The sequence below is a fragment of the Onychomys torridus genome, chromosome 6 (assembly GCF_903995425.1).
Source record: "Onychomys torridus chromosome 6, mOncTor1.1, whole genome shotgun sequence".
NCBI lineage: Eukaryota > Metazoa > Chordata > Mammalia > Rodentia > Cricetidae > Onychomys > Onychomys torridus.
The window spans coordinates 36,818,160-36,834,977 of NC_050448.1; the positions used below are offsets into that span (position 1 = coordinate 36,818,160).

Below are 16,818 nucleotides of genomic sequence, written 5' to 3' on the forward strand. Positions count from 1 at the left end.
TAGAGGACCTGGGTTTGAGCTTTAGCACCCAATGGAGGCTCACAACCCTTTCTAAGTCTAGTTCCGGGGGATCCAAATGCCCTTTGCAGGCTTCTGGAGGCACTGAACACACAGGGTGTACAGATGGACATGTAGGCAAAACATCTATACACACAGAATAAATAACTAAAATAAAAAAAGAACTGAGCATACTACTCTTATATCCATTATTTATAAATGTAAATGATGATGTGTCTTTTAGTTGCTTTGGGAATGGGTGTAATTAGTTCATGAGAAAATGTATGATGGGACCACACAAATTTATATATCACTTAAATCAATTAGCCCCAATAACTCAAATGTAAGCAATATGGTAATTGCTACTTGCCATCCTCACATACAAACAAGAATACATAAGCTACCTATAACAATATAGAAAATCTTGTAAAAATACTATTTATCTTTTTCTAAGACTATAATCATATAGTACTTTTAGAAGTAAAAAAATTATCAACTGTCTAGAAATAGTTCTAAGTAGTAAGAGAGAATTTTATTTTCAAATTTTGATCAAAGAAAAAGAAAATAAAACAAATTCAAATTTTGATCAAAGAAAAAGAAAATAAAACAAACAAAAAAATACCCAAGTCAGGAGAGTCACATACACAGAAGACATGAACAGTATTCCAGGGGAGTCACATACATAGAAGACATGAACCGTATTCCAGGGGAGTCACATACATAGAGGACATGAACAGTATTCCAGGAGAGTCACATAGACACAGAAGATGTGAACAGTATTCCAGGAGAATCCCATAGACACAGATATGAACAGTATTGGTTCGTTTTAGTTGAGTCAATCCTATTTACACATTTAAAATACAAAAAGGCATTCAATTTGTGAAGAAGCTGACTGCACTTAGCACCAGAAGGAACTGTACTTTAGCTTTTAATCAAGATTTCAACATCCTGAACCAGAAAAGAAAGTCCATGACATCCAGATGTACTATTGCAATCCCTGCTTCGCCAACTGAAGGGCGGAGCTACTTGATGCTGCGGACTACTCTCCGGCAGTGGTTTGTTTTCATTTCCTCCAACGCTTGCTCCAGCTGCTGAACCAAATGAAGCAGAGTAGCTGGGTCTGTCTGCAAAAGATGGGTGCTGTGGTCACCATTCTGATCGAGGTGTAGCTTTATAGTCACCGTTGGCTTAATTTGTTGCCGGAGACTTCTGCTTGCAAGCTTGGAAACACAAAAGGAGTACAGTAACTGTTTAATAATTATGCTGCAAAGATAACTTACACTCTACCATGTAAAAAATACAATTTGAGATGAATCACTAACTTCAAAATAAAAAGCAAATAAACCTTTAGACAGAAATAATTTTGAGAATGTAAATGAAACCTTATGGTATGAAAAAATTCCTTAAACAGTTTTAGGCCAGCCAATGATACATAGAGAGACCCTGTCTCAAAGGGCCAAAATATAAATAAATTCATTCATTCAGTAAATTAAATAAAAAAATAAAGCAGAGGTTGGTATTTTTTTTTTTTTTTTTTTTTGGTCAGACAAGTATTCTAGGCTGTGCACACCATATAGTTTCAGGCACAATGACTCGATTCCGCCCTTGTATTTTAAGAGCAGTCATTAAATGCAAACAAACATGACTACACCTACCAAACTTTACAGAAATAAGTAGCAAGTCAGATGTGGCTCATAGGACACAGTTTGCTGAGTCTTAATTCTGCAATTTAAGGCAGATGGTGGTGGCCAACACCTTTAAACCCAGCTCATGGGAGGCAGAAGTAGGCAGATCTCTGAGTTCAAGGCCAGTATGGTCTACAGAGTGAGTTCCACAACAGTCGGGCTATACAGAGAAACCCTGCACCCCCCCAAACAAAAACCCCAAATAAATCAATAAACTTCAATTTAAAGAGCTAAGAAAATAGAGTAAAGAGAGAATAGTGAGACAAAAATGGCTTATCATATAGAAAGGGGAAATGATTATAAAGGCATATATTCTTTTTACGTCTAAATTCCCACTTTAGTTCTGACTCATTCAAGGATGCCAAATTAATCTTCTTAAATAATTGCTTCAATGTTACATGTTTACCAAGGAATCTACATGGGATTCCTATTGTCTTCTATGTTACATTTAAACTCTTCCCAAATGTTTTGACTCCCTTACAGCCCTACAGATGAGTGTCGCTTCAATCACATGTGTTCGCAGCTAAAAATGAGTTAAAAGAAAAATTGGCATCGTATCTTAGGATGCTGCTTACCTCTGGAAAGAAGAAGCAATTACCGGTAAGAGGTAAGAAAGGCGTCTCTGGGGGGCTGGTCATGGTCACGCCCATTTTATGACTATGTGATTGTGTGATAACTTATTGAGTACAGTGGCTTGTACACTTTCTTTTGTGTGTGTTGTGTTTACAAAGAAAAAAAAATTTTTTAAAGTAAGCATTGCCAAAAAACAATACAGAGCTGGGTGGTGGTGGTGGTGGTGGTGGCGGCGGGTGGTGGTGGGGGGGGGGGGGGTGGATCTCTGTGAGTTTGAAGCCAGCCTGGGCTACCAAGTGAGTCCCAGGAAAGGCGCAAAAAGCTACACAGAGAAACTCTGTCTCAAAACAAAACAAAACAAAACAAAACAAAACAAAAAAACCAGATTACAAACAAACAAAACCTGTTTTTTTTTTTTGTTTTTTTTTAATAAATGATTTCTTAAAAACTTTGCAAATTAGGGTCTTAGGGTCCTTGGGATGGTTCCATGGGTTAAGGCCCTTGTTGCTATGCCTCACAACCTGAGTTCAATCCCTCAGGACAAACTCCCAAAAGTTGTCCTTGACCTCTACACAAGTGCCATACACTAAATAAATACATGCAGAAAAACAAATGAAAAACCTCTGCAAATTAAACTTAGAAAATTATATTAGAAATCAAAGGAAATGAGCTATTTGTGAAATGACCCAAAGATGACCATTAAAATATATACATTTTCTCAAACCAGAGCTTGGTTAAACAGGTAAATAACAGAGCATATAAATAGTTCTTATCATCTATATCTGATTAAAAAAAAAAGCCATACTTGCACATCTAACCGCCATTCCAGACTATGGTAACTGGGAAGACTGGGTGCCAACTCATTCAGAATAGTCCTGATCTCCTTTCTGTTGTCCAGGTAGAGCTGAAGCAATAATCTGTTCAGCTCTTCGGAGAATCCCAGAACAAAAACAGAGTCTTGGAAATCCAGTTCAGAAATCTAGAGATAAATTGAGTTCAACAGAACACTAGAATTTATCTTTGTCTAGTAAACACTAAAACATTTCTAAACATAAAAGTACATTATAGCCTATAATTCACTTCAGTCTATAACATTCCTCACAGTTAAAGATAATCATTGCTCACCATTCCAAAATCCAAGTTACTAACACACAAAATAACCTGATTAAAATATAAAAAGAATTAGGATGCCCAATTTTATTTACTATTTTTCCATCAAGCCCGATACAATTGCTGATCCATAAAGAAATGCAATATTTCATTCTCCCCTCTCCTAGGATACACATATGATGGCGTGTGATACAGAATTAGAGACAATTATAATTTATACTAGCAAGGGGTATTCAGATTAGATAATGCCCTTAACACTTACCTTTAGGTATACTGCACAAATTAGATTATGAGTTACTAATTTATAACAGGTGCCTGTTTGAAAGGATCTGGGTAATATCATACAGTTCTCAGAAGCCTTACCATGAGCTTCGAGCTCTCAGTGAGGAGATAAGTTAATCCTTCCACACCATGCTGGATAGTGTCACTACTCACATTAAGTTTTCCTAAGGGAAAAAAGAAAGAAAAATGAACAGATTATCCTTTTGTTTAAAAATAAACACATTCAGTTACCCCAAGTTTTCAAAGAGTACAATGAAAGCGAGTTAAGTGGAGATTACAGTTCCTTCTCAACCCACCCTACTAACAGTTGCCTTCAATATTTCTCTCCAGCGAACCAAAACAAAACAGACCTGTGAACAGAGACACAAAGTCCCTTCAAGCCCGGCAGAAGAGGAACTCAACAAGGATGTTCTTAATCACACCACCACGATCCTCTAGCTTCCGTAAAAGCGGCTTCTAGGTAGCAAATACTAACTGAACACTTGAATGCTGTTCTCGACTAATCTAACAGTTACTAACCACCACAGTATTTTTCATTTGAAAGGCAGGGGGGTGCTGTATTCATTTTAAATATGAAGGCACTTATTTCATACAAGCTTTAAAATCTCACAGTTACTTGCAGAGTTTGCGCCCTGATTGACAGCTATGCAGAATCGGCTGCAATGGGTACAAGACCCTAGGACTTGCAAAGGTCCCCGTGGGACCGATCGAAAGAGAATGGATAGCACTTTCCAGCTCGACAGGCAGAGCCTGTCTCCTCCCTTTCTTACTGGCGGCGCCTTCGTAGATCTTCGGGTTAGATCCCCGTCTGAGGAACTCCACCGCGATTCTTCCGAACTCGGCTACCACTGCAACGGAAGTCAGCAGGCCGTGAGTACCGGGCTGTCCCCGGGACTGTCCCCGCCGCAAGCACCCCGCACTCCCTCACCTGCGCTGTCCACTTGCGGTAAGAAGGCCAGGTGCTCCTTATGCTCCTCCGACAAGTCGAGCAGCATCTTGGCAAGACTCCTGACTCCGCCACACAGCGCTGGCCCCGCCCTCGCCACTTCCTGCCGCTGTGCAGGCAAAAAGAAGCTCCGGCGCCGCCGCACTGCCCGTGCTTTGGGTTCCGGTATCTGGCGGTCCGAGGAGCCTTAAATCCCAGGGCTCACATGGTAAAAGTGAAGGTGGGGCGCCAGTAAGAGGAATTGAAGGTATAAGTCTTCCATTCATAAATCATCCTGCAAACGTGTAATATGTGGGGCTTGAGAGATGGCTCAATGGTTAAGAGCACTTGTTGCTCTTGCAGAGGACCCAGGTTCAGTTCCCTGTGTCTCAAAACCATCACTAGCTCTAGTTGTAGGGGTTACAACACCCTTTTCTGAATTCCTCCAGCACCATGCACGTTCGTATATATATATATGTGTGTGTGTGTCTGTGTGTGTGTGTGTATGTATATATACGTATATATGTATATATGTGTGTGTGCATGTATATATATACATATATATATATATATATATATATATATGCAAGACACTTATACACACAAAATATTTAATTGTAATACTAGTGCTTAGCTCTAGGCTCTATGGCATCAGCCTGCTTGTGGAGCGTAGATTAATAATATCAATAACCAACTTTTGTTAATCAGTGTCTGTAATGTTTTTATGTTAAACTCACACTTCATAAGAAACTTGTTATGTGGGTCTATTACCACTTTCATTAAATATAAGAAAACAATGAAGTGAAGCAACAGAGACTTTGCACACAACTTTTGTATTTTTTTAAAATCTCATTTAGTAGTTTCAATAGCCATGTCTTCCCTTTTAAAAACGGAAGAAACCAAGTCAGAATATTATATTTCAAAACTTGAAGGGGATTGTTAGGGACCTCACCTATCTTCTCCGAGCCACATCCTTCTGCTCACTGGGCTAGATGTTTAAATTTTGTAACATCTAACATATATGTGTTAATATAATGTATATATAATAATTATTATCATTACATGTGCATATGATGTATGTGAAGGTCAGAGGACAACCTTTGGCAATGGTGTCTCTCCTTCCACTGTGGAACTCGGGTCATCAAGCTTGCCATATCCCTGGCAACTATGATTGTTTGGCATGTTTTTTTTTTTGGGGGGGGGGGGTTCTGAGGATTAAACCCAGGGTTTCCTTTATGCTAAATATGTACTCTACCACTAATTATATCTTCAGCCCTGTATAAAGTTTTATGTATGGATCTGGATCTAAATTTTGGTGAAGATGATGATAATGGTGACAATAACAGATGTTTGCACAATAACAGAGCAGCACTATTATTTCTATCTTTTGGCGATGTGTGAGAATTTCATCACCTTTTGCTTTGTCTCATATATGAGACAATAGAATGACAATTGATAGTGACCCTCCAAATCTTTCTCCTATGGTAGGAAGAAAGAAAAGGAGAGAAAAAGAGAGGGAAGGAGAGAAAGAGATGGGGAGAGAGAATTCATTTCTGTCTTTTTATCTAGGAGTCTAGTGATTTAATCCAGGACCTCTTAAGTGCTTTTCTTCATCCTCAACTAGAGACAGCTTTTTCTATAACTGGCCATCCAGACAGACGTGAAAATTAGTTTTTATAGCTTCTCTGTTTCTACCATATCCTTCACCTCTAATTACAACTATTTACTCCACTGATGTCTCTTTGAGAGACAAATGGGGAGGACCCACCACTCTTTGGTGGTCAAATGTTAAGAATTGTTAAAGTGCTGTTAAAGCCATTATTAATATTAATGATAAAATGTTTCAGTTCTTGCAAGAAAGCCTTCTGGTGTTCATTGTTCAGTAATAAGCAGAAACATCGGGGAATGGGAAGTTTGACTTCCTCACTGGCAGCTGTTAGTCTATCCCTTTCTGGTTTATATGCCTTGAACAAAAGGACTGCCAGTCAGCCAGCTGGACTATTCTTACACAGTCACTGACTGATTTGTACACTGCGCAAACACCTTGAGGAAACCACATAGTGAGCACAGGTGTTTGCGCTGGTTTCTGAAGGGGCAGCCTTATCCAGGGTGGTCTAAAACATTTGTGTAAGACTGTGTTATCACAAGCCTTTTTGAAGCCAAAGTGAGCCTGTAACCATTTCTACTTAAGTGAGAAAGGGAGCACGCCCCCTGGTGGGCCAGCCAAAGGGAAGACACCGAGCAAACACCTTCATTTATGTGTGGGGTTTTGCTGCCATCAGTACAAACACCATTTCTTTGGATGTAGAAGCTGGCTGCTCAGTTGGTGAGCTGGCAGGGACAGATCCCCATGCACTGCATCCCTTTGCTGCTGCAACTTCAGACCCAATAAAAGGCTTCCTTCCCTCCAATGGTGGTTTCTTACTCACTTCTAGAAGCTGACACAGTGAAGCAGCAGCAATGGTAAAAACAACAATGTGGCAACACCTGCAACAGCTGGGCAGCCAGCACATCAAGTCACTGAAGTGACTGAGCAGTCTGATGATTGACAGCTAAAGAGGGAGAGCTGAGAGGCAAGAATGGTAAAATGGCTGGTTTCTTAACAACTGAAGAGTGTAAAGAACCAAACAGAATGGCTGAGTGAGATGGCATAGTAGGTAAAAGGTGCTTGCTACAAAGGCTGACTTGAGTTCAATCCCTGTGTCCCACATGGTAGAAGAGAAAACTGAGTCCTATAAGTTCATCTCTGACTTCTCAAAGCACACTGTGGCACGTGTTCACATACACATAAACACACTCTCCCTCTCCCCGTCTCTCTTTTCAGCTCTCCTAATGTAATAAAAATTATTTTTTTTAAAAAGAACCAAAGAGTAGCTGCAGGCCCTGGTTTCTGGAAGAATTCTTGAGTTATAGAAAGCCAGTTGTCTCCCAGGAGCTGCAAAATTGGCAATCACCAAAAGGTGAGGAATTGGACACCTGCCTACTTAGAATCTTCAGTGCTGTTTACTGATCAAGACTAAGGAGTTTTAATTTTCCAGGCCTATAAAAGTTGTAATCCTTGTTGCACCAAAGATTCTGGTACTGTAGACCTACACAAGTAGAAGTAAAGATCCCACTACCCAGTGTTAAATTTCTGAGGCAGCTTAGAGAGACAGACAGGAAGCAGAAAAGAGACCAGTGTGACCTCAACAGGCAGAACTGTTTATTTCGGTGAGGGGCAGGTACAGCAGGGAAGTGGTGTCTTGAAGAAGGAGGAGGAGGAGGAGGAGGAGGAGGAGGAGGAGGAGGAGGAAATACTTGGAGTTTATATAGATTTGGGGAATGTAACTTCTGGGGCTACAGGAAAGCCTCCTGGGGCTGGAGAGATGGCTCAGAAGTTAAGAGCACTGACTGCTCTTCCAGAGGTCCTGAGTTCAATTCCCAGCAACCACATGGTGGTTCACAATCATCTATAATGAGATCTGGTGCTCTCTTCTGGTGTGCAGACATACATACATACAAACAGGAAAGCCTCTTGGAACTATTTATCAGGACAAGCCTGGTTTATCTTTAGAAGCTACCTTGCCTAGGCTATCAGGATACAGGGTCATAGTGAGCAACTGAGTTTGGTAATGCTAGGGAGAGGAATGGGTCTGGAGGGTTTTCGTTTGTTTTGTTTCTGTGGTTTTTTGATATAGGATTTTTCTGCATAGCCCTGGTGGTCCTAGAACTTGCTCTGTAGAAAAACTGGCCTCAAACTCAGAGGTCTGCCTGCCTCTGCCTCCTGAGTGCTGGGATCAAAGGTGTGCGCCACCATGCCTGGCAACAGACTGGAGTCTAAACATAGGGGAAGGGAATTTCAGCAAGCTTAATGGGGAAAAGTTCTTTAAAGTCTTGCAGTGTTTGTTCAAGGTTTATTCCAACACCTAAGGGCTGCCTAAGGATTATAACACTGGCAAAGCTAGACGTCTTGATGCCAGAGACCTGAACATAATTGTACCAGAGAGGGCTATCTGTAGTGAGTCTTTCTCTGTACTGCCAGCCAGCTCCCAAAAATAACAACATGGAGACTTCTTATTTATTATGAAAGCTTGGCCTTAGCTTAACCTCATCCCACTAGCTCTTACAACTTAAATCAACCCACCTATATTAATCTCTGTCTTGCCCCATAGCTTTTTACCTTGCTTTCATTCTGTATATCTGACTCCCTCCATGTCTCCTTGGCACCTAGATTCATCTCCTACTCTGTTCTTTCTGCCCTCAAGTCCCACCTATACCTCCTGCCTAGCTATTGGACGTTCAGCTCTTTATTAAACCAATCACAGTTATATATCTTCACACAGTGTACAAATAGCCCACAACAGCTCCCAAGGCTACTGGGCCATCGGCTGCTGTCTTCTGCTGTCAAGGGTTACAGAAACTGCCAAAGGTTAGCACTTGAACAGCTGCTTCTTGCCCACCTGTGGTTTCAGAGTAGGGCAAAAAGGACTCTGGCCAGCTGCTTGGGAACATTTGAGCTTGTTTGCTAGGCCTTGAAGCAAGTGTTAGGGAAGCACGTGAAATGAGAGCTCTTTTCTGCTGCCTGTGGAAGTGTGAAATTGCAAAGGTATCCTAAGAACTCTTACACAGTTTCTTACAATGCTAATTTTGTACTCACCTTATCAACAGATAATTCTGTTCCTATGTATTTACTTAAAAGAATGGAAAAACAGATATCTAAAAAACACTTTGATGATCGTGTCCATAAAATGCTTTATACATGATATCTTAGAAATAGTGACAGTCTAAATCTCTATGCATTTCAACAGATAATATGATACATCCATAAATAGAACCCTAACTACTGAGGAAGTAATAAAAAAATCCCTATTACTGCATGGAATGTGGCAACTCATGCCTGTAATTCCTAGCACTTGGGAGGCTGAGGCAGGAGGATTGCCACAGCTTTTAGACTAACTTGGACTAAATTAGGTCTAGGCCAGTCAGAACTACATTTTACTCCATGTCTCATAAAACCAAGTTAAGCCCAAACAAAAGGAGCAATATAAAATATCATAAAACGTCAGAGCCCATGTGAACAATGGTGTTCCAAATGTTTTTCAAATCTTCTTCCTAGAATTTGATGTCAGGACAGCATTGTCTTTCAATGGTTTTGATTTATTCCACCACGTGAAGAAACTTCCTAGGGGTAACTAAGCTGTTCTACATGTTTACTGTGGTGCTGTTCACACAGACACATGCTTGTGAAATCCACTACATGTAAATGTCACATCCATGTAGTTACTTCAGTTTGAAAAAATAGTAGCAAGAAGTTAAAATGGTGTCTGAACCTAGCGACTCTCGGTAACTCTCACAGGGACCTTGTTATACAGAATTTTATTTAAAAGTTATCTTACTATTTCTTCATGTATATGATGTTTAAACTCCAGAGCATTAAAACAAACCCAGGGAAAAAAAAACAAAGGTGAAAAATACAATCAAAATTATAGCTCCCGTTCCTATATCCTCCTTAGTTTCCCAACCCCACAGGCATCTTCTGGTGTCAGCTTTTGTTTGTTAGTTAGTTTGTTTGTTTTTCTGTGAGTTCTTTCTGAGACCCGGAGGTGGGTGGCGTGTTCTTAAAATTTGACAGCACTGTCCTTTAAGGGTTTAAGTGTCATTTGGATGTCTGTATCCCTGGTAGCTAACCTTGGATGTCCACTTGACTGGGTCTGGAATTGAGTAAGACATAAGCCTCCAATATATAACTATGGGGGTTATCTAGATAAAGGCTAGCCCCTCAGAATGTGTGTGAGGGGTTAGCTGAATAAAGGTGAGCCCCTGAGAAAGTGCTTGAGGGATTATCTGGATAAAGGTGAGCCCCTAATGTATGTGAGGAGTTTTTTTTTTATTGTGTTATTTAGAAGTGGGGTAGATCCACCTTAAATGGCATCTAATAGCAGCTGTCATAGTCACTGCTCTATTACTGTGAAGAGACACCATGACCAAGGGCAACTTATGTAAGAAAACATTCAATTGGGTTCCAGCTTACAGTTTCAGAGGTTTAGGCCATTATTATCATGGTGGGGAGCGTGGCAGTGTACAGACAGGTGCTGGAGCAGTAGTTGAGAGCTACATCCTGATCCGTAGGCAGAGAGAAAAACTGGGCCTGTCATAGGCTTTTGAAACCCCAAAACATCCCCAGTGAAATACACAAAAAACCTCTAAGAATTCAAATATCTGAGCCTGGGGACATGGGGTGGGGGGGCAGCTTTTTTATTCAAACCTCCACAGCAGCCATATGTAAGGAGTTCCTAGGGAAAAGCCTTGCTTCTTGCCTGCTTGCCTTTGTGCCTCAATTTCCCATTGTTGTTGCTGCTGCATTTCTTCCCTGGTAGAAAAATCCACTTTCTTCTGGCTTCTTCATGCTTTCAGCACCAGGTTGGAATTGTGGAACTATCCAGCCTCCTGGGTGAGCAGGTCCCAGTTTCTCCAGTGTGAAGGCAGCTGTTGTTGGACTATCCAAATGGCATCTTGTAAGCCAACCCTTCTGATACATACTCATTCTATGGGTTCTGCTCCTCTAGAGAACTTTGAATAATACAGTATCTGAGAAAGCTTGCTGTTAAACATCCAACATCTGTTGAAGTCATGTAGCATTAGAACTGTTATTAGATATGTTCGTATTAGAATTGGAGATTCTATTTGACTGTGTCTCTGTTCAAACCAGAGCTGCTGTGAGTTTTCAAAGCATAATTTCCAGAAGGTTTTCACACTTCGCTGGACCTCCTTGGACAGTCAGGTTAGAAATGTTCATTTTGGCTAGGACTCTTGCTATTCCTAACTGCTGTAGCCATCGTTTCTCTTTAAAGTCTTTTTGTAAAAAAACAAAAAAACAGCCTTTAATCCCAGCACTCGGGAGGCAGAGCCAGGTGGATCTCTGTGAGTTCGAGGCCAGCCTGGGCTACAGAGTGAGATCCAGGAAAGGCGCAAAGCTACATAGAGAAACCCTGTTTTGAAACCCCTCCCCACCAAAAAAAGGGGGGGTTGGGTATTTATCTCAGTGGTAGAGCGCTCACCTAGCAAGCACAAGGCCCTGGGTTCGAACCTCAACTACAAAACAAACAAACAAAACAAAACAAAACAAATAAGAAATATAAAGACATAATTCACAAGGAGGCCCAATCCCTTCCCTGTATATTGGCGAATATCAAGGTGGTTTAGTTACTGTTTAGTTTTCTTGCCACAAAGGTCGGAGGGGAAATAGAAACAACAGTCTTTCTAAAGCCAATGTCTTCCAATGAGGCAGGAAAGATATTCTCCCCAGTTAGTGCTGGAAGTTTACAGCCCATCACTAGAAACTAAAAGCCACACAAGGCTGTGCAGAATTTTCTGGGTTCTAACATTTTCTACCTGTCCTTCCTAGGCAATTCTGTGTAGCACATCCCCCTTACTACACTTCCTTCCTGACCCCTGTAGGATTCTTAAATTTAAAAACAGGTTTGTTTTGGATAGCCTTTAACTGAAATGCTAGGGAACTATGTCTTTACTACAGTTGCTCCATCTATACTAAGGAAGACTTGTAGATTTCAATGCAGCTGCTGCCACTTTGTACAATGAAATGTGATTTATTAAAGGAGCTTACAGACTGGAGAGATGGCTCAGTAGTTCAAAGCACTGGCTGCTCTTGCAGAGGACCCTGACTCAGTTCCCAGCCCCACATGGCAGCTCACAGCTACCTGTAACTCCAGTTCCAGAGGATCAGATGCCCCCTTCTGGTCTCTACATTAGGAATATTTCTCTCCTATATACTTACAACTTAGCATATCTTTTGTAGCTGCCCTAAATTTGTTCCCTTCAAGACACCTTTGCTCTCCTCTCCACCTACAAATGCAGAAACAAACCCCAGTTCCCTCTCTCTCTGCTCACACAGCATCACACACTCATCCCACAGTATCACACACCATCGCAATTACCACACAGCATCACACACCACACAGCATCACACACCACACAGCATTTCACATTATCACACAGCATCACACACCATCAGGCCACCATACAGCATCACACAGCATCACATAGCATCACACGGCATCAGTGAGGGGTCTGTAGCCTCTGGCTCAGAAGCATTTCTTCACGTTGGCAGTTCCCTCCTCACTAACTTTTGCTGTTCTCTGTACTGTCTCTTGTTTGTTGTATTGCTGCTTCCTTCCTCTACTGGGGTCTTGCTTTTCACAGCTCTCTACCAGACTTGTCTTTAAAAGCAAACGTTCCTCATTATTCCATTTCTTCCTTGCCGGTTCACAAAGCAATGTAGTCAACCATGTCATCTACCTCCTCGCCTGGATCCTCCCCTTAATCATTCCTCTAGTCTGGGGAAGTCCTGTGGGCCTTTTTGTTGTAATTGTTTTAAATTTTTATTTTATGTTTCTGATTGTGGTAGTTTGATTGTTATTGCCCCCCCCCATAATCTCATAGGGAGTGCTACTATTAGGAGGTGGGGCTTTGTTAGAGTAGGTATGGATTTGTTGGAGGCAGTGTGTCACTGTGGGGGTGGGCTCTGAGGTTTCCTCTGCTCACAATACCATCCAGTGTTTCAGTTGACTTCCTGTCGCCTGTAAGATGAGGAACTCTCAGCTCCAGCACCATGTTTGCCTACACGCTGCCATGCTCCCCACTAGGATAACAATGGACTGAATTTCTGCAACTATAAGCAAGTGACTCCAATTAAATGTTTTCTTTATAAGACTTGCTGTGGTCATGGTGTCTCTTCACAGCAATAAGAACCCTAACTAAAACAATGAGTATTTTACTTGTATGTATATATGAGTACCACATATATGCTTTGTGCCCTCAGAGGTCAGAAGAGGACATTGAATTCCCTGGAACTGGAGTGAGAGATGGTTTTAACTGCCATATGGGTACTGTGAACTGAACCATTGGGTCATCTGCAGGAATGGTAAGTTCTCTTAACTACTGAGCCATGGATCTAGTCCTTCCTTTTAAGTTTTAAAATGCTGTGTCTATTAGAAGTGGTCCCCAGGTATATGTCTACCAAATTCAACCGTGTGTGTGTGTGTGTGTGTGTGTGTGTGTGTGTGTGTGTGTGTGTTAGGCTAACTTCTTGCTTTTTCTCAGTGGTTATGTCTCTCTGAACCCTCTAAGTGGGAAGTGGGTTAACACATCTATGCTGCCCATAAAATTAACTCTTCAACTTGGGACCAGCCACTCATACTTAGTTAGCTTTTCCTCATATCCCACCTGACTTAATTTGAGGACCTCTCTCCTTCATTCGATGCATATCCCCACTCTTCCTGTTCAGAGCTCATCCTATTTGTACCCTGGTATCTGAACTCAGGTTCTTCAGCAGTCACCCACACATTGCGTATTGTGTACCATCTATATACCCAGAACTGTTCTATGCACCAGAGAAACAAAATAATGAACGAAACACATAAAGTATGCCTTTTAAAACTACAAGCAAAACAGAATAGAGAGCTCTGCTTGCATTTAGAGCACAGAGCCTGTCAGAGTGAGCATGTAGGTTGCTGTCTGTTCTTTGTGTGCTCTAACACAGCCTTCTGAACCAGTCTTCCACATTTGAATCATCACTAACCTGGACTTTGGGTCACATGAACCTCATTGGAATTTGTTGATAAGCCACAAGAAGGCTGATTTTGCTATAATCAGAAGGTTTCTCTGGTCCTGTCCAGCTCTGCAGTCAGGATGAATCTCTTCCATCTGCATCCCAAAGCTGCTTATAAAATAATCACTCAGAGGCTTAAATTATTTACAAACTTATGGCCATGGCCTATCACTCAAGCTTCTTGCTAGTTAGCTCTTATAACTAAACTCAGCCCGTTTCTATTAGTCTGTATGTCACCATGTATACCTGTGTGCCATTACATGCTGATCCCTGGATGGTGGGATGGTGTCTCCTCTGCCTCTGCCTTTCTTCTTCCTGTCTGTCTGCTTGGATTTCCTGTCTGCATCTAAGCTGCCTTGCCATTGGCCAAACAGCTTTATTTATCAACCAATCAGAGCAACACATATTCACAGTGCACAGAAAGGCATCCCACACAGCACACTACAGACATATCATTTGGCCTGTGTTGATCCTACACTGTTTTCTATGCCAAGGATCAAGATTCCATGATCTCTGGTCTCAGTCACTCTCATTCCTGCAAAAGCCACATGTACTCACAAAATTTATTCATATTAGCACATTTTCTGTGCTTATTGCAGCAATGTGATCTTTAATTCAACTCTAGAAGCTTCATTTTCATTAATCCAAATATAGAGTTCATTAGTGACAGATGGTCCAAACAGTACTTCTACATAGTGTTAGGTGAGTTGTCTGGAGTCCTGGTTTGCAAGACTAGCCTTTCTATACAAGTGGGAGTGACTATTGGATACTTTAGCTGACCTGACCCATGATGGACTGTGAGGTTCTTGCTCAATTTCTACCTATAATAGCAGCTCTGTATTAGTGAATGCTGCCAGTAAGGAGGTGTCTGCTGCTCACATGTGTGTGTCTTCTTGACCAAGAGCTGCACTGGTCATTTAGAGATAATTACTGAGAGCCCCCTAATGTCTTCATTGACTGGATAATTCAAACAGACCCCAGTGCTTCTGTGACTGCCATGAAGCATGTGAATCAGACCAAGAAGCGGGTACAGGTATGAGTGGAAATGGATCCTTTATAAATGTGACAGACATCATGAGAGAGAAAATATTGAACAGAGCAGTGGTTGACATGGTTAAGAGAATTAAAGTACCAGCCCCCCATATAAACATCTTTCCTTTTTATTATTATAAATGTTAATTATGGAATGGGAAATATTTATGTTGATTAATACTATGCTAGACCAGTGAAGTAATAGTCTAATGATGTAAAAATCTTGATATCAAGGCAGAAACCAGCAGGCCTTAAAACGGTCACAGGGGAGCACAGCAAAAGTCCCCCCTAAACAGTACACTGATGGGCCTATGCTCTTCAAACAAAGTGACAAGTTGAAAGTTTTCTGTTTCTAGAGTTCTTGGCTTACACATCCTTACCTCATCAGAGTGTTCTAGGGAGGCTCCTGATGCTCCAGGATGTAGTCTACTTGGTCCAGAAGCACAAGGAGAAATCCAATATAACAGTGCATGCTAAAGCACATTGGCAGGTTTGCTCACATTCATTACCCTCAGTTTCAACTCACACTCATATTTTCTTCTCATAGGGCATGAGCATCCCTATGACATCATAATGAGAAACATTCAAAATACTGTTAATAGATGATTGGAATCAAGAAATTGCACAGCTTTTCCTGTCCTACTGGGCTGTATATGGAACAACTAGATATACAGGGGCAATTCATACTAAATCCCAGAGACCCAGCAAGAAGCCAAAAGCAGCGCAGTGAGTCCATGACCTTCCTTCAAGTGGCCTTTCTCAATTCCAATTTCTGTTCTGCATAAAATACCAATTAATAGTGTCATTTCTTGCTTGGAAGGGGGCACTATCAGGAACAAAATAAAAAAACCAAACAACATGCCCCAGGTTAGACTTAAGAATTCGAAGTGCTGCAAGACTCAGCTTGTTCATAGTGAGAACATTTCATTCTTCCAGGCAGATTGTCACCATAAGCTGGTATGCCAAGATACTGCCTACACATAACCATGTGTGCATACACCTTTGGTCCCATTAGAATATGATTTCTAAGGCCTTGATCCTCATATGTTCCCCATCATGTGGTTTTATGATCAGAGCAAAACATGGCCTAATCACTGCACTTAGACAAACCTGTAATGATCGTTATACAGAAAAGTTATATGTATGAAAGGGGAGATTATCTGTTCTGGGCTTTAGTAGAAATGGCCTTAGGATTGGATCCCAATCTCTAGTCTCATTTCAACTCATAAAACAACTATGTTTTATGTGTGTCTTTAGATCTGAGTCTGAGCTAGAAATGGACCTAATATTTATATACTGGGGCCTTTGAATTTATTTAAATATTTTTTTCAGATTATACTATACTTTCATTATTTTTCTCTTTCCTCCCCTTTCTACAAAACCTCTCATGAATCACTTTGATTGTTTTCGAATTCTTGACTTTTTAAAAAATTACAAATATACATGTATAAACATATGTGTACATGAACATAGACATACTCACTCACACATTTTACTCAATCTGAATAATATTACTTGTGTTTTAAGGTCTGACTATTTGGTATTGGAAAGCCAACCAGTATATTGTATGCTGAAGAAGACTGTTTATTTTGTGTTTTGTTCTGTGA

At 40.9% G+C, this 16,818-nt stretch overlaps 2 protein-coding genes across 3 annotated transcripts in view; both read right to left on the reverse strand.

Moving 5' to 3' along the window:
- Positions 1–569: 569 nt before the first annotated feature.
- Commd2 (COMM domain containing 2) lies at positions 570–4,694 on the reverse strand. Of its 2 annotated transcripts, none has more exons than XM_036190539.1 (5): positions 4,576–4,694; positions 4,418–4,495; positions 3,729–3,811; positions 3,061–3,234; positions 570–1,121 (listed from the first exon to the last, which is right to left on the reverse strand). In XM_036190539.1, the coding sequence occupies exons 1-5, from the start codon at positions 4,640–4,642 to the stop codon at positions 1,020–1,022; spliced, it is 504 nt and encodes a 167-aa protein (XP_036046432.1). In that variant the 5' UTR covers positions 4,643–4,694; the 3' UTR covers positions 570–1,019. The 2 variants fall into 2 exon arrangements, with proteins under 2 accessions (XP_036046432.1, XP_036046431.1); XM_036190538.1 differs by having other exon boundaries at positions 570–1,217.
- Positions 4,695–11,275: 6,581 nt separating this feature from the next.
- Positions 11,276–16,818, reverse strand: part of Ankub1 (ankyrin repeat and ubiquitin domain containing 1) — a gene marked incomplete at its 5' end in the record, with an annotated part of 90,346 nt that continues 84,803 nt past the window's right edge. The window contains 1 exon segment of the mRNA XM_036191318.1: positions 11,276–11,403. Coding sequence (XP_036047211.1) covers positions 11,276–11,403 — 128 coding nt within the window.